Genomic DNA, 25,599 nt, shown 5'->3' on the forward strand with positions numbered 1-25,599 from the left:
ATTCAGACTATGAAGGTAGAAATGCACTGGGCACACAAAAATCTGCATATGGAGTTTATAGCAGCTTTATTCATGGAAGCAACCAAGATGTCCTTTGGTAGATGAATGGGTAAACTGTTGTTCATCTTTAAAATGGAAGATTATTCAATGCTAAAATGAAATGACCATTAAGCCATGAAAAATGGTAGGGAGGGCTTAAGTGCATATTACTAAATAAAGACGCCAATCTAAAAAGGTTATATGGTTGACCCTTGAATAACATGGGGGTTGGGGGCACCAACCCCTTGTGCAGTTAAAAATCCATGTATAACTTTTGACTCCCCAAAAACTAAATAGCCTCCTGTTGACTAGAAAGCCTTATGGATAACATAGTTAATAAACACATACTTTGTATATATATTATATACTGTATTCTTAGAAGAAAGTAAGCTAGAGAAAATAAAGTGTTTTTTTAAATTGTCAAAAATCTCTAAAAAATTTTCCAATACTTATTGAAAAACATCCATGTATAAGTGAACCTGTGCGTTTCAAACCTGTGTTGTTCAAGGGTCAACTGTATACTGTATGATTCCAACTATGTGACGATCTGGAAAAGGCAAAACTATGGAGACAGAAAGATCAGTGGTTTCCAGGGTTTTGGTGGAAAGAAGGGCTGAATAGGCAGAGCATGGAAGATTTTTAGGGCAGTGAAACTATTTTGCATGATACTATAATGGTGGATACATGTCACTGTATGATTGTATAGAATGTACAACACCAGAAGGGAACCCAGATGTAAACTATGGACTTTGGGTGATAATGATGCATCGTGTCAATGTACGATTGTGGTGGGATGGGAACTCTGTACTTTCTGCTCAGTTTGCTGTGAACCTAAAACTGCTCTAAAAAATAAAGTCTACTTTTTGAAATGCTTAAAAAAAAAAAAAAAGGTACTATAACCATATAATATGCTATGAAAAAAGTAACACACAGGGAAGGATTCAAGAAAGTGGTATGAGAGGTGAGACAGAGAACTCCTCTCAAAACCAGATATAATATGAAAATATAGTTTATACAACTAATCCTAAAAGAGCAACAAGAAGGCTCTACAAGACTGCATACACCTGGAGAAAAGAGTAGACCTCACAAAACAGGGTAACATACCAAAGCCTTAATCCGACAGGACCCAAGCCCTTCCCTCACCCCAGATCACCTGTGGGAGGAAGAAAAATAGGGCAGAGAAGGGGTGGAAACCAAGGAGTGCTGAGCACCTAGCCCTAGAGATGTGCTTTGGGGGCAGAAACCTATGCCCCCATGGTGCTCTGGAGATAAGTGGGGTTGGAAAGCAAAGACAGGCGGAATACTTGGAGAGACTGAGATTCCAGCCATTTGTGGAGGACAGAGATCCACATCCAGCTGCTCTGGGACAAAGGAAAGGCAGGCAGTCTGAGAGGCTTCCTAGCAGTGAGAGGGCTGCTGAAGGGGCAGGGTTTGCATGGAGCTTGCTGTGTGGGAGAAGGGATGGATAGGTGGACAAGGTTGTCTGGATGCATTCTGCCCAGTAGGTTGGGAAGTTTCAGGAGCTTCAGGCGCTCCATCACCCTGGCTGGCTACTCAGCAACGAGGCCCCCCACTGTGATACATAGCCTGCTGCGCCTTCCTCCAGGCCTGCCGGCACTGGCTCATAAACTGACACTCCCTGCCCTGGTGTCAGGCCTGCCGGAGGGAGGCCCAGCCTAAGGCAGCTACAGACACAAAGCACAGAGGTTTACAACTGTGTGCTCGGTCCACTGCTTCTGACAGTCAGGCACTGCAGCCAGGAAGCAGGAAACAGCTCTTTCTTCCCCACAGGCACCAGCACTGCTGCCCAGTGACCCTTGAACTCGCTTCAGGGATAAACAGCTCCAGAGACTAGAGCTTCTGGGCAATAGAGGGTGCCCCATACAAACATAAAATGTTAAAGGAACCTGGTTCAACCCCAAATCTCACAAACACCAGGAAAGGGGCCAAATGAAACTGAACTCAACAATCTTCCTGAAAGAGAGTTCAAAATAAAAATCATAAACATGCTTGGAGGTACAGAAAAATATTCAAGAACTCAGGGACAAACTTAGAAAGGAGATTCAATCATTAAGAAATTCCATATCTGAAATGAAACATACAATGGAGGGATTTAAAAGCAGATTAGATGTAGTAAAAGAGACAGGAAATGGAATAGAAATTAGAGAAGAGAAATACAAAGAAGCAGAGGCACAGAGAGAGAAAAGGATCTCTAAGAATGAAAGAATATTGAGAGACCTGTGTGACCAATCCAAATGGAACAATATTCACATTATAGGGGTACCAGAAGAAGAAGAGAGAGAAAAAGGGATAGAAAGTATCTTTGAGGAGGTAACTGCTGAAAACTTCCCCAATCTGGGGATAAAAAAAGAAGATCCATCTATATGCTGCCTACAAGAGAATCACTTCAAACCCAAAGACATACACAGACTGAAAGTGAAGAGATAGAAAAAGATAGTTTATGCAACTAATAGGGAGAAAAAGCAGGAGTTGCAGTACTTGTGTCAGACAAAATAGACTTCAAAACAAAGAAAGTCACAAGAGACAAAGAAGGATATTACATAATGATAAAGTGGTCAATCCAACAAGAGAATATAACCATTATAAATATCTATGCACCACAGGATCACCTACACATGTGAAACAAATACTAACAGAATTAAAGGGGGAAATAGAATGCAACACATTCATTTTTGGAGACCTCAACACACCACTCACCCCAAAGGACAGATCAAACAGACAGAAAATAAGTCAGGAGACAGAGGCACTGAACAATGTATTAGAACAGATGCACCTAATGAACATTTACGGAACACTCCATTCAGAAGCAACAGGATACACATTTTTCTCAAGTGCACATGGAACATTTTCAAGAACAGATCATATACTAGGCCACAAAAAGAGCCTCAGCAAATTCAAAAAGATTGAAATTGTACCAAACAGCTTCTCAGATCACAAATTTATGAAACTAGAAATAAATTACACAAAGAAAATGAAAAAGCCCACAAATGCATGGAGGCTTAATAACATGCTCCTAAATAATCAATAGATCAATGACCAAAGAAAAACAGAGATCAAGCAATACATGTAGACAAATGACAATAATTCAACACCACAAAATCTGTGGGATGCAGCAAAGGCCATGCTAAGAAGGAAGTACATTGCAATAAAGGCCTACAAAGGAAAGAAGAATAATCCCAAATGAGCAGTCTAAACTCATAATTAACGAAACTAGAAAAAGAACAATTGAGGCCAAAAGTCAGTAGGAGGGATGTAAAGATTAGAGCAGAAATAAATAAAATCGAGAAGAATAAAAACAGTAGAGTCAATGAAAGCAGGAGCTGGTTCTTTGAGAAAATAAACAAAATAGATAAACCCCTAGCTAGACTTATCAAGAAAAAAACAGACTCTACACACATAAACAGAATCAGAAATGAAAAGGAAAAATCATGATGGACACCACAGAAATACAAAGAATTAGGAGAGAATACTATGAAAAATTATATGCTAACAAACTGGATAACCTAGAAGAAATGGACAACTTTCCAGAAAAATACAACCTTCCAAGGCTGACCCAAGAAGAAACAGAAAATCTGAACAGACAAATTACCAGCAAATAAATTGAACTGGTAATTTTAAAACTACCTAAGAACAAAATCCCTGCACCAGATGGTTTCACTGCTGAATTTTATCAAACATTTAGTGAAGACCTAATACCCGTCCTCCTTAAAGTTCTCTAAAAAGTAGAAGAGGAGGGAATACTCCCAAACTCATTCTACGAGTGAGCATCATTCTAATACCAAAACCAGGCAAAGACACCACAAAAAAAGAAAATTACAGACCAATATCCCTGATGAACATAGATGCAAAAAACGCAATAAAATATTGGCAAACCAAATTCAAAAATACATCAAAAAGATCATCCATTATGATGAAGTAGGATTTATTCCAGGGATGCAAGGATGGTACAACATTTGAAAATCCATCAACATCACACACATCAACAAAGGGAAGAACAAAAACCACAAGATCATCTCCATAGATGCTGAAAAAGCATTTCACAAAATTCAACATCCATTCATGATAAAAACTCTTAACAAAATGAGTACAGAAGGCAAGTGCCTCAACATAATAAAAGCCATATATGACAAACCCACAACCAACAATATACTTAACAGCGAGAAGCTGAAAGCTTTTCCTTCAAGATTGGGAAGAAGACAAGGATTTCTTGTCTCCTTGTCTTCTTGTCTCTCTCCACTTTTATTCAACATTTCAACATAGTACTGGAGGTCCTACCCATAGCAATCAGACAACACAAAGAAATAAAAGGCTTCCAGATCAGCAAGGAAGAAGTTAAACTGTCCCTGTTTCAGATGACATAATATTGTACATAAAAAACCCTAAAGAATCCACTCCAAAACTACTAGATCTAATATCTAAATTCAGCAAAGTTGCAGGATACAAAATTAACACACAGAAATCTGTGGCTTTCCTATACACTAATGATGAACTAGCAGAAAGATGAATCAGGAAAATAATTCCATTCACAATTGCATAAAAAAGAATAAAATATCTAGGAATAAACCTAACCAATGAAGTGAAAGACCTAAACTCTGAAAACTACAAGACATTCATGAGAGAAATTAAAGAAGATACCAATAAATGGAAACACATCCTGTGCTCATGGATAGGAAGAATTAATATTGTCAAAATGGCCATCCTGCCTAAAGTAATCTACAGACTCAGTGCAATTCCTATCAAAATATCAAACAGCATTCTTCAATGAACTAGAGAAAATCATTCTAAAATTCATATGGAACCACGAAAGACCCCGAATAGCCGAAGCAATCCTGAGAAGGAAGAATGAAGCTGGGGGAATTATGCTCCCCAACTTCAAGCTCTACTACAAAACCACAGTAATCAAGACAATTTGGTGCTGGCACAAGAACAGACCCAAAGACCAACAGAACAGACTATAGAGCCCAGATATAAACCCAAGCATATATGGTCAATCAATATACAATAAAGGAGCCATGGATATACAATGGGGAAATGACAGCCTCTTCAACTGCTGGTGTTGGCAAAACTGGACAGCTACATGTAAGAGGATGAAACTTGATTACTGTCTAAACCCATAAACAAAAGTAAACTCAAAATGGATCAAAGCCCTGAATGTAAATCATGAAACTATAAAACCCTTAGAAGAAAATACATGCAAAAATCTCTTGAATATAAACATGAGCAACTTTTTCCTGAACACATCTCCTCAGGCAAGGGAAACAATATTAAAAATTAGCAAATGGGACTATATCATAATAAAAAAGCTTCTGTACAGCAAAGGACACCATCAGCAGAACAAAAAGCCATCCTACAGTATGACAGAATATATTTGTAAATGACATATCCAACAAGGGGTTAACATCCAAAGTATATAAAAAACTCACAGGCCACAATATACAAAAATCAAATAACCCTATTAAAAAATGGGCAGAGGATATGAACAGACACTTCTCCAAAGAAGAAATTCAGATGGCCAACAGGCACATGAAAAGATGCTCCACATCACTAATTATCAGGGAAATGCAAATTAAAACCACAATGAGATATTACCTCACACCAGTTTGGAGGGCCAACGTAGAAAAGACTAGAAACAACAAATGCTGGTGAGGATGCGGAGAAAGGACGACCCTCCTACACTGCTGGTGGGAATGTAAATTAGTTCAACCATTGTGGAAAGCAGTATGGAGGTTCCTCAAAAAACTCAAAATAGAAATACCATTTGACCCAGGAATTCCACTCCTAGGAATTTACCCTAAGAATGCAGGAGCCCAGACTCAAAAAGACATCTGCACCCCTATGTTTATCTCAGCACTATTTACAACAGCCAAGAAATGGAAGCAACCTAAGTGTCCATCAGTAGATGAATAGATAAACAAGATGTGGCACATATACACAATGGAATATTATTCAGCCATAAGAAGAAAACAAATCCTACCATTTGCAACAACATGGACAGAGCTAGAGGGTATTATGCTCAGTGAAATAAGCCAGGCAGAGAAAGACAAGTAGCAAATGATTTCACTCATCTGTGGAGTATAAGAACAAAGCAAAAACTGAAGAACAAAACAGCAGCAGAATCACAGAACCCAAGAATGGACTAATAGTTACCAAAGGGAAAGGGACTAGGGAGGGTGGGTGAGAAGGGAGGGAGAAGGGGAATAAGGGGCATTATGATTAGCACACATAACATGGATGGGGGGCACAGGGAAGGCAGAATAGCACACAGAAGACAAGTGGTGACTATAGCATCTTACTATGCTGATGGACAGAGACTATAATGGGGTATGTGGTAGGGACTTGATAATGGAGGGAATCTAGTAACCACAATGTTGCTCATGTGATTGTATATTAATGATACCAAAATGAAAAAAAAAAGAAAAAGTAACACACATCTAAGTTCAAGTCTCTCACTAGTGATATGTGTGAAGGTACTAATCTCAGAGTACTTACTTAACAAGATTGCATATCAGAATAAAAGAGAATGCCTAGCAAGAGCAAACAGCTTGTAAGTGCTAAGTTTCCTGTACAGAGAGGCAGAATTTAACACTTACCCAAAGGAAGGCAGGACTCTACGAGGCTGATCTCGGGTTACTGTCACTCTGATCTTTGGATAGTCGCTTATTCCATTAGGAGATTTATTACCTGTTTTTAAAATGCATTTGTAATTGTAAAACAAAAACCTGTGAGCAGTGTGCATTAGAAAAGAAAATCTGTGAGCAGTTTACACTGTAGAGCTAAATCTTATTCTTTCAAATACTAAAATAATACAGCACAGAGATTCAGCAAGAACTTTGTAAAAGTTCAAGGAAAAGCAATAGTGCTTAGATTGTCTTTGATCTCCGATAGGCAGTAACAATTCATAGGCAACCTTCCCTAGTTTGCTTGCTGAAACCAAGAACTCAATGAATACAAACTCTCTGTGGTCTAATCAAATAGAGTAAATTGTTCAAATTGTTTCTTCTTCCCAAGAAAACTGAAGTATTTTTAAACAAAAACCTGCCATATGTTACCACATTTCACTAAAAGCCTCCAACACTTATGATAGTTACTATACTTCAGAAAAGAGTAACCAAACTTCCATCAGCCACACTGTATGCTAGAGCTGCTTACTACAAGAGTGTTGACTCCCCAAGGAATCCAAAATATAAAGTAGTCAGTAGCACCAAAACCTACACTGACCTGAATTCACTTGTTTGCAAAACCTGGTCTGAATCAATGTTCAATCCCAATGGGTTTTTTAAAGTAATATTCAATGAACACAGTATATCTAAAATTTGAAAAAATCTGAATTTCTAAACACATCACCAGGGTTTCAGATTAAGAGATTAAGAGATTGTGGACTTCTTTATACAAAAAACCTGCCCTAGGAATCTGACTATATTTCTATATTCTAGTATTCTATATTTATTCTAGTATTTATAGTATTTATTACTTATAGTATATACTATAGTATCTATATTATAGTAATAGTATTACATATACTATCAGACTTCATTTCTGATAGTAACCCACAGAAATATAGTGCTGGTAACTCAGGCACAAGATAAATCTACCATCCCTTCCATATGCCAGTTCTAATGGTAAAAAATTTTAACATTTATATATTTAAACAATATGAATAGATTATAAAATCAAATGTGTATTAACTTTTAAAATGAAATGAAAGTCTTCAAAGAACTCTATCATCTTTGTTCCAGGTCCTTTGGAACTAGATTCTCAGGCTCAGGGGCAGGCATGTGTTTTCCTTTGCTCTTGTCTGACACCAGAGGTAATTTACTATAAAAGTTTGGGAAGCACTACTCTCTGGTTTTTATAATTTCCTTAGCTTCTTCCACTTTTGCCTTCTAAACCCACAACTTCCCCTAACAGCTTTTTCCCTTCCTCCCAAACTTTAAAAGCCTACCTGAATGGCAGAGATCATAACCATTTCAGGACTCTGGCTCTTCCTATTTTTCCCACCATAGCATTTCCTACAGTACATACAATAATTACAGTTCAGTTTCAGGGTCTAAGGATGATATGGAGGTTTCTAATCCAAAAAAGTAGGAGAACTGGGAACTAAGTTTGCTCCCTAATCAGATGCTGTCCTTCAAAGGCAGGTTTTATTATTTTGTTATTTGTTATTTTGTTATTCCTGCTAACTTAGCATATGCTTAGCACAGAGTAGGCTCTCGGGAGAGAAAGCCTGTTTTCATTTTTTGATTTTTAAATGAATGAACCCTGATCTAAGTCATATTAAGGACACTGATAATACAAATAGAAAATACAACAGTAAATTCAAAGACAATTCTAAAGGAACGTTATTTACTTTTTAGAATGGTAGAGAAAATGAGTCTGTGTTCTCATCCCAACCCAAATCAGTGTTTTCCTTCCAAAAGAGGCAGAAGGAGGTAGGGAGAAGCAGAAATATTTTTGACCACCTCACCCAGTTTCAGCATGTTGTTCCAGGATCCAGAACCTGTCAGTTCACAAGATGAAGAGTCCGACAATACCTTAAAATCAAACAGAATCACCTCTATAGTATCTAAATTTTAGAATTTAAATGTTTTTAATATAGAAAAAACCCTACTCTATTGGTGATTATTTTGCTAGCCATCAGTAAGACTAAAGATTTAATATATGAGAACTCACAAAATGAGGTAAAAAAGAACAATTTCAGGTTCTTCACACAAACTCAAATAAGGAAAGCAGGTATGTTGCAATTAGGCTCTTTACAAATATTTTTTAAATGTGTAATTTCTTAATCTTTAATTTCTTGGCCTTTATATTCAAGCTAATAAAGATAACATTTCTGAAAGGAAATCATTCTACCTACTAACTCCTAAAAAGAGAGTAATTCTAAAATTAAACTTTAGTGATTAAGTATAAAAAATTAGTAGCCCCACTGGAGCCCTATCCCCACTGACCTCGCCTGAAGGGGCGACATTCCGTGTTCCATTAAAAGCAGAGGTTACCATGGGCTTTGTGGTCAGCTGGAATGGGAATCCAAGTAAGCTGGCAGCATTGTAGAGGCTGTTTTTCACTTGGTGAATAAAACAATCTAGAAAGTGCAATATAGTTTACATATAGATTATATATACATATAAATATTACATAGTCAATTTCTTGCAAAAAAATAAGAAAAATAGAACAGGCCTTTCTCAATTTTTATAAGGAGTCCCACTATCAACCATTGAGATAAAAAGCTTTCTGTAAAAATAACTCCTGAAAACTGGATTTGCAGCATTGCGATTTTTGGTTTTTTAGCAAAATATCTGGAATGCTATTAAAACATGAAACCATCACTTTAGCAAATCAGATACTGATTAGCAAAACAATGTCCTAAAATGACAACTTACAATGAGTTTTCCAGAATATATAAAATATATCTTTACAAAAGAGATAGGGGCCTAACAACCTGGAGCACACAGTCAACTAGGTATGATGGGAATTGCACAGGAAGCACTATCATTTATTCATTCACTTTCTGGTTTGTTCTTCCTTCCTAAGCAGGTAACAACATGGCTGTCCTAAACAACTACTTACTAAGTGTCTATTATATCCTGGCTATGCCCAGAGCAGAAATTAGTGAAGTATAAGACATGGAAGACTTGAAACTCATCCCTCCCTGCCACCAAAAATAAAGATTACAAAATAAGTAAGTAAATAAACAAGGGGGAAAAGTAGATTTCAGTGCTTTCCCCACTTCCTCCTTTTACACTACCCCTTTTCTCACTTCCTACACTGCTATTTGCTTTCTACAATTTCCTTTCTACTTCCTAACTAAGAGCATTCTAAAAGCACTAGTCTGAAAGAAAGAAACCATCATCTCAGCCACATTCTGTTTTAGAGAAAAGAAGCTTGAATTGAAATGGTGTCTTTTAAGCAACAAACACTCCAGAAGATATAAGATACAAAGAATTTCCAGGTATAAATGTAAAAAGTTCCAGAAAGGTAGGGAAATAACAAACAATGGAGAGGATGTGATAGCTGGGTAAAGCAGAATCCAATATGAAGTAATCTGTACTAGAGAATAATTAAAAGTACCAATGGTTGCAAATGACTTGTTTCTAATTTTAGGAATTAGAGGATTCCATCCAGGTTATCCCTCTAACTATATTGAGAGATATTACTTACATTCTACTGTGCTTTCTTAAGTAGGAGAAAAAAAGCTTCTTGGATAGGTGCTTAACCCAGACTGCCATCCTGACCCCAGAGGGCAAAAGTACTCTTAATAACATAGTTAGATAGTAGATGTTAAGAAGCACTGTAGTATTTATTTTCCTACAAATTTTGTCAAAATCTGAATATTCCCCAAGATCATGCCAGAAGACTTCACTGACTTAAAAAAAAAAACACAAAGGAAGATGTGCTTCAATAAGACCACCTTATTTTTCTCAGACCAAACTAGATATTTTACAATCTCTTTCACATGTATGATCAGGAGTCTGTGACTCTAAGGTCCTCCTTCTTTTTTTACCCTTCCTTTTCTTCTTTCAAAAACAATCAATTGAGTTGTTCTGGCTAATATAGTAGCCAATGGCCACAAATAGTTACCTTAACTTAAAATTAATTTATAAAATTCAGTTATAAATTAATATAAAAAAGTACTCAACAAAATACTAGCAAACCAAATTCAACAATATACCAAAAGAATCATCCACCACCACAAAGTGGGATTTATTCCAGGGACACAGGATGGTACGATATTCATAAATCAACATGATATACCACATTAATAAAAGGAAGGATAAAAACCATATGATCATCTCAATATATGCAGAAAAAGCATTTCACAAAATTCAACATCCATTCATGATAAAAACTCTCAACAAAATAGGTATAAAGGGAACATACCTCAACATAATAAAGACCATATATGACAAACCCACAGCTAACATCATATTCAATGGTGAAAAGCTGACAGCTTTTCGTCTAAGATCAGGAACAAAACAAGGATACCCACTCCCAACACTTTTATTCAACATAGTACTGGCAGTCCTAGTGAGGGCATTTAGACAAGATAAAGAGATAAAAGACATCCAAATTGGTAAGAAAGATGTAAAACTGTCACTATTTCAGATGACATAATATTATATAATATAAAACCCTAAAGACTCCACCAAAAAACTGTTAGAGCTTATAACTGGATTCAGCAAAGTTTCAGGACACAAAATTAATACACAGAAATCTGTTGCATTCTCATATACTAATAACAAACTAGCAGAAAGAGAAATCAATTTACAAATTGCAACAAAAAGAATAAAATACCTAAGACTAAACCTAACCAGGGAGGTGAAAGACCTGTACTCTGAAAACTATAAGACAGCCATGAGACAAATTAAAGATGACACAAATAAATGGAAACCTATCTCACACTCATAGATTTGAAGAATGAATATTGTCAAAATGGCCATCCTGCTCAAAGCAATTTACAAATTCAGTACAATCCCTATCAAAATACAAACAGCAATTTTCAGTGAACTAGCATAAATAATCCTAAAATTCAGATGGAACCACAAAAGACCCTAAATAGCCAAAGCAATCCTGAGAACAAAGCTGTGGGTATTATGCTCCCTGACTTCAAGCTATACTACAAAGCTACAATAATAAAAACACTACAGTACTGGGACCATTCATAGATTAATGGAATAGAATAGAGAGCCCAGAAATAAGCCTATGCACATATGGTCAGTTAATGTATGACAAAGAAGTCAAGAATATATAACGGGGAAATAAGGTTTCAATTATCTTTAATAAGTGTTCAAAAAGGAAGACAGCTACATGCAAGAGAATGAAACTAATTCCACACATAAAAGTAAACTCGAAATGGATTAAAGCCCTAAATATAGGTCATGAAACCACAAAACTCTTAGAGGAAAGCATAGGCAAAAGTCTCTTGAACATAAGCATCATCGATTTTTTTCAGGACACAAGGGAAACAAAGCAAAACTAGACAAGTGGAACAACATCAAACTAAAAATCTTCTATACAGCAAGGACACCATCAACAGAACCAAAAGGCAACCTACAGTATAGAAGAATATATTCATAAAAGATTTATCCAGGAAAGGGTTAACATTCAAAATATATAAATAACTCATTTGCCTCAACACCGAAAAAGCAAATAACCCAATTAAAAATGGGCAGAGGACCTGAACATTTTTTCAAAGAAAAAGTACAGATGGCCAACAAGTGTACAAAAAGATGCTCCACATCACTATTCATCAGGCAAATGCAAATCAAAACCACAATGAGATATCACCTTACACCAGTGAGAATGGCCATTATCCAAAAGACAAGAAATAACAAGTGTTGACAAGGATATGGAGAAAAGGGAACTATCCTACAACTGTTGGCGGGAATGGCAATTAGTGCAGCTGCTATGGAAAGTAATGTGGAGGTTCCTCAAAAAACGTAAAATAGAAATACCACACAACCCAGTAACTGCACTTCTAAGAATTTACCCAAAGAAAAAAATAATCTCTGATTCAAAAAGATATATGCACTCCTATGTCTACTGCTACATTATGGACAACAGTCAAGATATAGAAGCAACCAAAGTGTCCATCAACAGATGAATGGATAAAGAAGATGTGGTACATACACGTGATGAAATATTAGTCAGCCAAAAAAAATAAAGAAATCTCACTATTTGCAACAACATGGATATGGATGGACCTAGAGGATATTATGCTCAGTGAAGCAAGCCAGGCGGAGAAAGATAAATACCATATGATTTCACTTATTTGTGAAATCTAAAGACAAAATGAACAGAAGTAGACTCAGAGACACTGGGAAGTAACTGGTGGTTACCATGGGGGAAGGGTTGGGGTGGGTGGGTAGGGAGGGTGAAGGGGATAAAAGGGCACAAAAATCACAATCATAATATAAACTGGTCATGGGGATGAAAGTGCAGCATGAAAAAAAAAGCCAATGGTTCTGTAACATCTTTATATGTTCACAGTAACTGCAGTAATTGGGGTGAGATTTAATAATGTCTGTAACTGTTGAACCACTGTGTCATATACTTGAAACCAATGTAATAGTGTGTATCAACTATATTTCAATTTTAAAAATTAGTCAATTAATTAAATTCAGTTCCTCAGTCACTCAAGCCCCATTTCAAGTGCTCAACGATGATCACTCAGCCAAAAAAAATAAAGAAATTCCACCATTTGCAAAAACATGGATGCAGAGGTGGTTGCATGGATGCAACAGCATGTTGTTGCAGAGAGTTCTATTGGATGCACTGCTACAGATCTTTACAAACTCTGCCAATAAGTGCTTTCTGCTACCCACTGCTTCCCCCTTAGCTTAGGTTCCCTTCTACAGTTTACATTCAGAAAATCGTAATACATTTTCGATGAAAATTACAGGAGAGATCCTTAATATCAAAGACCTTAAAATACATGATTATCATAATAATTTCAGGAACTTTCTGTAATACCACCATCAAATAACTGTTTTACCAGTTTTATTTATATTTACTTTAAAACTGACTCACTTTTTTTGCTAAATAAATATATTTGAAAGGTATTTTTGTATTGCTACTGTAAAGCAACATCATTTGTTTTACAAAGAAATGAAAACAACACAATATTAAGTTCTAGCAGTAACTGTTAAGAGAGGGGAGATTCACATGTATTAGGACAAGTATTGAAGACATACTAGCATTAAGTCAAGATTTTCTGCTTGAAATAATCAGAGAATTAAAAATAACTTTTTAAGTATATAACAATTCAAATGTTACTTAATGCTAGGAAATAGTATCCCCTAAAATCTTTTCCAAATAGGCATCTATCCTAGGCTGTGGTAAATACCATCCTAATGAATTTAGTGTAAATTCTGTCATTCAAAGTCCTCTATAATTTGACCTATACTCTCTAGGCAACTTTTGCCCTGAGATTCATTAACTATTTCCTGACTTGCACTTTCTCATACTGTACCATCTGCCTAGAATGCCTTGCCTTCCTTCCTATTGCTCTCTGTTGATATCCTATCCATCCTCAAAGACCCTTCTCACATACCAGCTCCTCAACCAGCTGAAAAGGACAGTATTTTACTGCCTTTTAAATTCCATTTTTCTTAGCCTCAGTGACATTAGTATTATTATGTGCTTGTCTTATACACTCTAGTATATAATCATGTACCTCTTTAACTGTAAGGTCCTTAAAAATAGAAACTCTATGCTACTCATTTTTGTATTTCCTGTAGAACCTAATACAATGCTTAGCAATAAGAAACGCTCAGTAAGTACTCACTGGATTTAAATGAAATCTTAACACAATGTCCATTCTTAAGGTAGATCCAAATTCAATTCATTTTTGAGGAGGAAAATATAGCATTCCATTGTGCCTTTTCCCTTTATTGTAGTCTAGTTTTATTCTCTTCTACCAAACTACATCTAGCCCTTCATTAAATTGGTTCACTAAGCTATCTGAAATAGATGACTCAGTTTAAAGTTATTTTTACAATGTTGTCTCCACAAAAGTAAAAAGCATCTTTTCTTTATAGGAAGATCAGAATTTTAACATGCACATCCAACATACTGGCTTGCTTACCTGGAAAGATATTTAAGTCCCTGGTAAGAGTGATCACCTCTAGACAAGTTAACTGAGTAGAAGAGAGATAGGAAAGAGACTTTTCACTACATATACTTTTTACCTTTTGAATTTTGTTCCGTGCATATTTTTCCTATTAAAACTAATTTTTAAAATTAATAGTCAATACCTAATCTTGGTCTTTTGGCTGGTATTTCATCAGTGTCCACTGTAGAAAACAGAGTGCTGAAAAGAGAAGGGAAAAAATGTATATATATTTACTGGTACATACATATCCATTTCTATAAATAAACTTATTCATACAACACTCACCCCTTCATCCACTCTGCCATAAACGAGATCTAACTGATGTTTTAAAAGAGAATGCTACTCAATAGAAGGCCATTAGCATTTGAGGACTTAACATTATGGCTTCAACTATTTGCAAGAAACCCAAAACTCCCTATCATATCTGTAACCCAGCTAAAGTAGAAACTTGAAACTGGCCAGAATTCACGTTGTGAGTAAATAGGTAAGAGCCTAGGACTAGTATTTCCTTTTTCTCTCCATAAACTATTTAAAAAACAACAAATAATTTCCTTTTGAAAGCTCACACACAAACACACACAAAGCCATTTTCTACTTCAGGTTGAAGTAGACAATATAAGCCTTAAAAAGATAGTTCTCAGCCAAAAAGGCCGTTACATTTAACTGCATTTTTCTCATGGAACCTGGATTATAGTAGTAATAAAGAATTTGGGGATTCAGTAAAGTTTCTGTACCTATACCTCAAGAGTTGTTGTAAACTCATGGCGTATCACTAATCTTTCTAGATGATTATAACTGATCATATTTACAAAACAAAAAGTGAACACAGGGGGTGGAGTCAAGATGGCAGCGTGAGTACAGCAGCAGCAATCTCCTCCCAAAACCACATATATCTATGAAAATATAACAAAGACAACTCTTCCTAAAATTCAGACCAGAGGACACAGGACAACATCCAGAACACATCCACACCTGCAAGAACCCAGGGCCTTGTGAAGTGGGTAAGATACAAGCCCCGGCCCGGAGGGACCCGAGCGCCCCTCCCCCCCCAGCTCCCAGCAGGAGGAGAGGAGTCAGCAGGGAGGGAGAGGAAGCCCAGGCCTGCTGAACACCCAGCCCCAGCCATCCGGACCAGAGCACAGACACAGTGCATGCACGGGGCCCAGGATACTAGGGAAACAGGGAGGCAGGACGGTGGGTGGGTGCCTGAGGCTGACGCTGGAGAACAAAGAAACAGGAGCAGCCTTTTTTTTTTTTTTTTTTGGCAAGAGGTCTTTGGAAGTCTTAAAGGGACAGGGACCATAATACTAGGGAAACAGGACAGCAAGACCAGTAAGAGGGTGCCTGAGACCAGCGCCTGAGGACAAAGAAAATCGTGTATTTTTCTTTTTTTTTTCTTTTTTTAATTAATGTATTTATTTATTGTTGTTGTTGTTGTGGTTGCTGTTTTGGTTTGAAGACTGCTTTTTGGAAGTCTTAAAAGGGCAGGACAGGACATTTAGTCCAGAGGCAGGGAATCTGGGGATCTCTGGGCACTCTAATCCCCTGGGCAGCAGGGAGCACGGAGGCCCCTTATGGAGATAAATAGCCTCCCGGCTGCTCCCTCTCCAACGGGGCTCTACCATTTTGGAGCAGCAGCCCGAGCCACGCCACACACACAGCAACAGCGGAGATAAACTCCATAGCAGCTGGGCAGGAAGCAGAAGACCTGTCTGCGCACAGCTGCCCAGCACAAGACACTAGAGGTCGCTATTCTCCCGAGAGGAAGGCCACAAACCAACAAGAAGGAAAGCTCTTCCAGCCATCACTCATACCAGCTCTGCAAACTGCCATGAAAAGGCAAAACTACAGGCAGACAAAGATCACACAGTCAACACCTGAGAAGGAGGCAGACCTAACCAGTCTTCCTGAAAAAGAATTCAAAATAAAAATCATGAACATGGCATTGACCCCCCTATACTGAATTTTATTGTTGTTAACAACCATTTGATCAATAAATATGAGAGATGCCCTCTCAAAAAAAAAAAAAAAAAATCATGAACATGCTGACAGAGATGCAGAGAAAAATGCAAGAGCAATGGGATGAAGTCCGGAGGGAGATCACAGATGTCAGGAAGGAGATCACAGAAGTGAAACAAACCCTGGAAGGATTTATAAGCAGAATGGATCAGATGCAAGAGGCCATTGAAGGAATAGAAACCAGAGAACAGGAACGTATTGAAGCTGACAGAGAGATAAAAGGATCTCCAGGAACAAAACAATACTAAGAGAACTGTGTGACCAATCCAGAAGGAACAATATCTGTATTATAGGGGTACCAGAAGAAGAAGAGAGAGGAAAAGGGATAGAAAGTGTCTTTGAAGAAATAATTGCTGAAAACTTCCCCAAACTGGGGGAGGTAATAATCGAACAGACCACGGAAATACACAGAACCCCCAACAGAAAGGATCCAAGGAAGACAACACCAAGACACATAATAATTAAAATGGCAAGGATCAAGGACAAGGAAAGAGTTTTAAAGGCAGCTAGAGAGAAAAAGGTCACCTATAAAGGAAAACCCATCAGGCTATCATCAGACTTCTCGACAGAAACCCTACAGTCCAGAAGAGAATGGCATGATATATTTAATACAATGAAACAGAAGGGCCTTGAACCAAGGATACTGTATCCCGCACGACTATCATTTAAATATGATGGCAGGATTAAACAATTCCCAGACAAGCAAAAGCTGAGGGAATTTCCTTCCCACAAACCACCTCTACAGGGCATCTTACAGGGACTGCTCTAGATGGGAGCACTCCTAAAAAGAGCACAGAACAAAACACACAACATATGAAGAATGGAGGAGGAGGAATAAGAAGGGAGAGAAGAAAAGAATCTCCAGATAGTGTATATAACAGCTCAATAAGCGAGCTAAGTTAGGCAGTAAGATACTAAAGAGGCTAACTTGAACCTTCGGTAACCACGAATTTAAAGCCTGCAATGGCAATAAGTACATATCTCTCAATAGTCACCCTAAGTGTAAATGGACTTAATGCACCAATCAAAAGACACAGAGTAATAGAATGGATAAAAAAGCAAGACCCATCTATACGCTGCTTACAAGAAACTCACCTCAAACCCAAACACATGCACAGACTAAAAGTCAAGGGATGGAAAAATATATTTCAGGCAAACAACAGCGAGAAGACAGCAGGGGTTGCAGTACTAATATCAGACAAAATAGACTTCAAAACAAAGAAAGTAACAAGAGATAAAGAAGGACACTACATAATGATAAAGGGCTCAGTCCAACAAGAGGATATAACCATTCTCAATATATATGCACCCAATACAGGAGCACCAGCATATGTGAAACAAATACTAACAGAACTAAAGGGGAAAATAGACTGCAATGTATTCATTTTAGGAGACTTCAACACACCACTCACCCCAAAGGAGAGATCCACCAAGCAGAAAATAAGTAAGGACATAGAGGCACTGAACAACACACTAAAACAGATGGACCTAATAGACATCTATAGAACTCTACATCCAATAGCAACAGGATATACATTCTTCTCAAATGCACATGGAACATTCTCCAGAATAGACCACATACTAGCCCACAAAAAGAGCCTCAGTAAATTCCAAAATATTGAAATTCTACCAACCAATGTTTCAGACCACAAAGGTATAAAAGTAGAAATAAATTCTACAAAGAAAACAAAAAGGCTCACAAACACATGGAGGCTTAACAACATGCTTCTAAATAATCAATGGATCAATGAACAAATTAAAATAGAGATCAAGGAATATATAGAAACAAATGACAACAACAACACAAAGCCCCAACTTCTGTGGGACGCAGCAAAAGCAGTCTTAAGAGGAAAGTATATACCAATCCAGGCACACTTGAAGAAGGAAGAACAATCCCAAATGAATAGTCTAACATCACAACTATCGACACTGGAAAAAGAAGAACAAATGAGGCCTAAAGTCAGCAGAAAGAGGGACATAATAAAGATCAGAGAAGAAATTAACAAAATTGAGAAGAATAAAACAATAGCAAAAATCAATGAAACCAAGAGCTGGATCTTTGAGAAAATAAACAAAATAGATAAGCCTTTAGCCAAACTTATTAAGAGAAAAAGAGAATCAACACAAGTCAACAGAATCAGAAATGAGAACGGAAAAATCACGACAGACTCCACAGAAATACAAAGAATTATTAAAGACTACTATGAAAACCTATATGCCAACAAGCTGGAAAACCTAGAAGAAATGGACAACTTCCTAAAAAAATACAACCTCCCAAGACTGACCAAGGAAGAAACACAAAAGTCAAACAAACCAATTACTAGCAAAGAAATTGAAATGGTAATCAAAAAACTACCCAAGAACAAAACCCCGGGGCCGGACGGATTTACCTCGGAATTTTATCAGACACACAGAGAGGACATACTACCCATTCGCCTTAAAGTGTTCCAAAAAATAGAAGAGGAGGGAATACTCCCAAACTCATTCTATGAAGCCAACATCACCCTAATATCAAAACCAGGCAAAGACCCCACCAAAAAAGAAAATTACAGACCAATATCCCTGATGAATGTAGATGCAAAAATACTCAATAAAATATTAGCAAACAGAATTCAACAGCGTATCAAAAGGATCATACACCATGACCAAGTGGGATTCATCCCAGGGATGCAAGGATGGTACAACATTCAAAAATCCATCAACATCATCCACCACATCAACAAAAAGAAAGACAAAAACCACATGATCATCTCCATAGATGCTGAAAAAGCATTTGACAAAATTCAACATCATTCATGATAAAAACTCTCAGCAAAATGGGAATAGAGGGCAAGTACCTCAACATAATAAAGGCCATATATGATAAACCCACAGTCAACATTATACTGAACAGCGAGAAGCTGAAAGCTTTTCCTCTGAGATCGGGAACTAGACAGGGATGCCCACTCTCCCCAATGTTATTTAACATAGTACTAGAGGTCCTAGCCACGGCAATCAGACAAAACAAAGAAATACAAGGAATCCAAATTGGTAAAGAAGAAGTTAAACAGTCACTATTTGCAGATGACATGATTTTGTACATAAAAAACCCTAAAGACTCCACTCCAAAACGACTAGAACTGATATCCGAATACAGCAAAGTTGCAGGATACAAAATTAACACACAGAAATCTGTAGCCTTCCTATACACTAACAATGAACCAATAGAAAGAGAAATCAGGAAAACAACTCCATTCACAATTGCATCAAAAAGAATAAAATACCTAGGAATAAACCTAACCAAGGAAGTGAAAGACCTATACCCTGAAAACTACAAGTCACTCTTAAGAGAAATTAAAGGGGACACTAACAAATGGAAACTCATCCCATGCTCTTGCCTAGGAAGAATTAATATCATCAAAATGGCCATCCTGCCCAAAGCAATATACAGAATTGATGCAATCCCTATCAAATTACCAGCAACATTCTTCAATGAACTGGAACAAATAATTCAAAAATTCATATGGAAACACCAAAGACCCCGAATAGCCAAAGCAATCCTGAGAAAGAAGAATAAAGTAGGGGGGATCTCACTCCCCAACTTCAAGCTCTACTACAAAGCCATACTAATCAAGACAATGTGGTACTGGCACAAGAACAGAGCCACAGAACAATGGAACAGATTAGAGACTCCAGACATTAACCCAAACATATATGGTCAATTAATATTTGATAAAGGATCCATGGACATACAATGGCGAGATGACAGTCTCTTCAACAGATGGTGCTGGCAAAACTGGACAGCTACATGTAGGAGAATGAAACTGGACCATTGTCTAACCCCATATACAAAAGTAAATTCAAAATGGATCAAAGACCTGAATGGAAGTCATGAAACCATAAAACTCTTAGAAAAATACATAGGCAAAAACCTTTTAGACATAAACATGAGTGACCTCTTCTTGAACATATCTCCCCAGGCAAGGAAAACAAAAGCAAAAATGAACAAGTGGGACTATATTAAACTGAAAAGCTTCTGTACAGCAAAAGACACCATCAATAGAACAAAAAGGAACCCTACAGTATGGGAGAATATATTTGTAAATGACAGATCTGATAAAGGCTTGACGTCCAAAATATATAAAGAGCTCACACGCCTCAACAAACAAAAAACAAATAATCCAATTAAAAAATGGGCAGAGGAACTGAACAGTTCTCCAAAAAAGAAATACAGATGGCCAACAGACACATGAAAAGATGCTCCACATCACAAGTGATCAGAGAACTGCAAATTAAAACTACAATGAGGTATCACCTCACACCAGTAAGGATGGCTGCCATCCAAAAGACAAGCAACAACAAATGTTGGCGAGGCTGTGGAGAAAAGGGAACCCTCCTACACTGCTGGTGGGAATGTAAATTAGTTCAACCATTATGGAAAGCAGTATGGAGGTTCATCAAAATGCTCAAAACAGACCTACCATTTGACCCAGGAATTTTACTCCTAGGAATTTACCCTAAGAACGCAGCAATCAAGTTTGAGAAAGACAGATGCACCCCTATGTTTATTGCAGTACTATTTACAATAGCCAAGAATTGGAAGCAACCTAAATGTCCATCGGTAGATGAATGGATAAGGAATATGTGGTACATATATATAATGGAATACTACTCAGCCATAAGAAGAGGGCAAATCCTACCATTTGCAGCAACATGGATGGAGCTGGAGGGTATTATGCTCAGTGAAATAAGCCAAGCGGAGAAAGAGAAATACCAAATGATTTCACTCATCTGTGGAGTATAAGAACAAAGGAAAAACTGAAGGAACAAAACAGCAGCAGAATTACAAAACCTAAGAATGGACAACAGGTACCAAAGGGAAAGGGACTGGGGAGGATGGGTGGGTAGGTAGGGATAACGGGGGGGCGGCGAGAAGAAAGGGGGTATTAAGATTAGCATGCATGCGGGGGAGAAAGGGGAGGGCTGTACAACACAGAGAAGACAAGTAGTGATTCTACAACATTTTGCTATGCTGATGGACAGTGACTATAAAGTGGTTCATAGGGGGGACCTGGTATAGGGGAGAGCCTAGTAAACATAATATTCTTCATGTAAGTGTAGATTAAAGATAACAAAAAAAAAAAGAAAGAAAAGGGGGATTACTCCCTGATAGGATAGAACTAAGTGTAAATCAACGATTAATGCATGCTTTAAATATCCTTAATTTTGATCACTTAAAGGGTGTCAGATGATCAGCTATGGAGGTACACTTTTCTGATAATATTCCTTTCTCTTAAATAAAAAAAAAAACAGTTCCTGTGTGGTGACCTCCAATGAGTTCTACACAATGGTATAAAGGGCATATCAAAGTGTGGGCAAAGGGTCTGTTTGTGTTTATACAGAGGATCAAAGCCTAAGTTGGCTACCCAGAAAATGAACTAAGATACGATATGAAGAACTTCCAACATCAGCACTTTCTGGAAGAGTCATACCAGAAGATGATCATCAAAAAACCTCAACAAAGATCCAGGCGATGCTGCAGTTGTAGCTGTATCCATCCCACCGGTTCCTGGACTTGCCATTGGAATGATGAAGGAGATATCTAAGCTGGCCTGTGCTTTCAGTAAAACAACAAATTTGACTGGATCTATACTGTTGGAACTCAACCAAGAATTAGGAGAAGTGCAAGTTGTAGCGCTCCAAAATCTTACAACTACAGACTATCTACTGTTAAAAGAACATATGGGATGTGAACAGTTCCCAGGAATGGGTTGATTTAATTTGTCTGATTTCTCTCAGACTGTTCAAGTACAGCTGGAGAATATCCATTATATCATAGACAAATTTTCACAAATGCCTAGGGTGCCTAACTGGTTTTCTTGGCTTCACTGGAGATGGCTGGTAATTATAGATCTGCTTTGGTTATGTAACTGTATTCCTTTTATGTTAATGTGTGTGCACAATTTAATTAGTAGTTTAAAACCTATACATGCTTAAGTTACTCTACAAGAAGATATGTCAAAGAAATAATCAATCCTCTCATGTTTTCTTCCGTCTGTTACCTCTATAGCTTTTCTTCTTCCTTCCTAATTACAACCCTTAAATAGAATTCGTGCCTCGTATCGAATTTACTGAGTATCATAATTCCTCCAAGTGGTAAAGATACCTCAAGACAAATACTGGGCATAGAAGCCACAGGGCATAAATCTGCAAAGAAGTAAAAAGCTAACCTTTTCAACTATGGCTTCTCCCTCACTTACCAACTTTACATCTCCCTGTATGGCCCGGGAAGATGACTGGTTAGCCAGAGACAGGTAAGATTCCTCAAGGGAGGAACAACCTAAGACAGGCACAGTCGCAGGGGGGCCATCAGGTGAGAAATTGGGGATCAACAGAGGTGAGGCTTAGAACCTCACCCCCCGTTTTGAGAGAAATCTTCTGCATCCGTGGATGTTTTAATGCCCTTGTCTAGCTTGGATTAATACATAGTCTACAGGCACACACCTGATCATTTACATTTGCTCTCTTACAACACTAAACTATGTTTTCTACCTTTTTCTTGCATCTACCTACCACTTCAGCATTTTATTTAAAAAAAATAATAATAATAATGGAGAAATGTGGGATTCACATATAAATCAAGTATAAAAATCAAACGAATATTCATATTTGACCTGATTGTTTATAGTTCATAATGCATGATCAAAACCGAAAGTTTCTGTGATGACTGCCCTTGTACTGTTCACCATGTAAGAACTTATTCACTATGTAAGAATTTGTTCACCATGTAAGAACTTGTTCACTATGCTTCAGAAGTTTGGAGACTGACGAGGATTAGGCTTGGGGTGAATTAATGATCATGCATTGAGCATTGAGTCCCCTATACAGAATTTTATTGTTGTTAACAACCATTTGATCAATAAATATGAGAGATGCCCTCTCAAAAAAAAAAAAGTGAACAGAATAAATCCCATAAGAATACTATTCAGTTCATAACTTTAAACATTCCAACAAGACCTCCTAGGTTCGTTTAACTGAAAAATGGCTTACATTAAAAAGAGTTGTTCTAGATTAACAATGTGTAGTAAAACATAGTGCTTTGATTTCCAAACCATTGTTTCCCTGACTAGCAAAAAGAAAGGATGGCAGAGGTAATTAACATTCCCTTAGGCAATAAATATGTACCAAGTACCTATTATGCAGCAACCTCTGCACATGGCACTTAAGGTCGAATGAATACTACCCTTATATAAAATAAGATTCATTTTAGGCACTATACAATGTGTTGTCAAATGATCCTTTTATCAACTCTTTAGATAGGTAGAAAGGAGGAGTAACTTGAAGCCCTGCTTTCTGTAAAACACATGACAGAATCTAGTCAACAGCCAATTTCGTCAATGATCTGCATTCTCAGATTTGTATAATCTTCATCTTGTTTTCTCAAGCAAGAAACTTGAGGCTTAATAAAAAATGAAATTAACAGATTATCATTAGCAGGGAAGAAGGGGAGTGCATAAAATTGGTATATTTTATTTTCTAGATTAATTCTTTGTCAAGAGGGTATAAACTATGAAATGGGACAAACCAAGAAATTATACGGATTTTAGAGCACAGATTAGTGTTTTGTTTAAAGGAGTGAAGTACCTATTTACTTTTCTCATACACTAATTAGAAAGCACAGAACCACCCTCTCTCACCCCTAAACGCACAGGCACAACACACACGCAGTTTGACAGTTGTTTCAGAACAAGACAGCTGCTGTCTCTTGGTGCTAAGAGAACAGTATTTGCAGTTAAACAGCTTTGGGCAAGCTATGAATCTCACTTCCTCTAACTGTACTTTTTACCCACATATGACGCTTAGGAGTGTGCTTTGTAAACAGTGAACCACAACAAAGATGGTATTCCTTCAATTTTAGTGTTCATATTATGGGCAGGAAAATAATGATAAACCCCATTTGTTGACAGCAACCTGCTTGGACTCGGACGAGAACATGAAAGATCCCAACCGTTACCGGCCACTCCAAAGACAACTAGCTGGTTCCACGATTAGGAGCCGCATCTGCACAGCGTGGAGGGAGAGACTACGTCACTAAGACACCACGCACCCGCACCTCTACCGCCTCGGCCCAGGCAAATGTCTCGGCTGGGCTGGGCCTGCCTAGCTTGATCAGCGCTACCCCTGCCGAGGCCCGGGCTGGAGAGGGGGTACAGCCAGGCCGGTACTCGGCCCCCTCTCCTCTCACCTGTTCGAGCGCCGCCTCTTCAGGAGGGCCCGGGCAGGCGGCACCGACCGGTCACAGAAACGGAAAATGGTGCCGAGAATCCTAACCAGCCATTTGTACATACCAGGCCCAAGCAGCAGCGGCGGCCGACACACCCCGAGACGCAAACCCCAGAGCTGTCGCCGCCGCTGCCGCCTTCGCCGCCTCGGCCACCTCCGCCAAGGCTCAGTCGCCGACTTGTGACGCGACTCGCGGGCCCACAGATATAACGTCCCCGGGGCTGCGGGAGGTCCCTGCCTGCCACAGCTCCTGACGTCACCTCCTCCCGCCCTACCGGAAAACACCTTTCTCAGCAATCTGCGCTTGCGCAACCTTGACCAGCCCCACCCACATCCCGAGCCTAGCAACCAGTGCCTGCGGGGCGGTCTCGGTCCAATCGCTGACAAATGGAAATGATATGGGCGGGGTTTTCTCTCCGCGGAGCCAGTCCTGAATCGCAGGAGAGACAAGGCCCACTGACGATACGTGAGGCTGCTCCAACCTGGAGCCAGCACTCCCGGAAGCCTGAAATAGTGAGGTGCTGAACAGATGTTTGTTGACTGCACAAAATAAGGGTAGGTCGTGTCAATAAATGTTTACCCTACTAGAACCCTTGATTTTGCACAGACCTTATGCCAGGCACGTGACACTCTTGGTCGAATTTTTTTTT

At 38.2% G+C, this 25,599-nt stretch overlaps 1 protein-coding gene across 4 annotated transcripts in view; it reads right to left on the minus strand.

The window, feature by feature from the left end:
- Positions 1-25,194, minus strand: part of SENP2 (SUMO specific peptidase 2) — a 61,217-nt gene extending 36,023 nt beyond the window's left edge. The window contains exons 1-6 of one of the 4 annotated variants that reach the window (XM_037024209.2): positions 25,015-25,194; positions 14,811-14,866; positions 14,642-14,693; positions 9,006-9,139; positions 8,525-8,591; positions 6,651-6,741 (exon numbers count right to left, since the gene is read on the minus strand). In XM_037024209.2, coding sequence (XP_036880104.2) covers positions 6,651-6,741; positions 8,525-8,591; positions 9,006-9,056 — 209 coding nt within the window. In that variant the 5' untranslated portion in view covers positions 9,057-9,139; positions 14,642-14,693; positions 14,811-14,866; positions 25,015-25,194. Of the gene's footprint in view, positions 1-6,650; positions 6,742-8,524; positions 8,592-9,005; positions 9,140-14,641; positions 14,694-14,810; positions 14,867-24,911 lie in introns of all 4 variants that reach the window. The other 3 variants (XM_037024210.2, XM_037024208.2, XM_037024207.2) reach the window with 3 other exon arrangements.
- Between the last annotated feature and the right edge of the window lie 405 nt (positions 25,195-25,599).

This window comes from Manis javanica, chromosome 3 (genome assembly GCF_040802235.1).
Source record: "Manis javanica isolate MJ-LG chromosome 3, MJ_LKY, whole genome shotgun sequence".
NCBI lineage: Eukaryota > Metazoa > Chordata > Mammalia > Pholidota > Manidae > Manis > Manis javanica.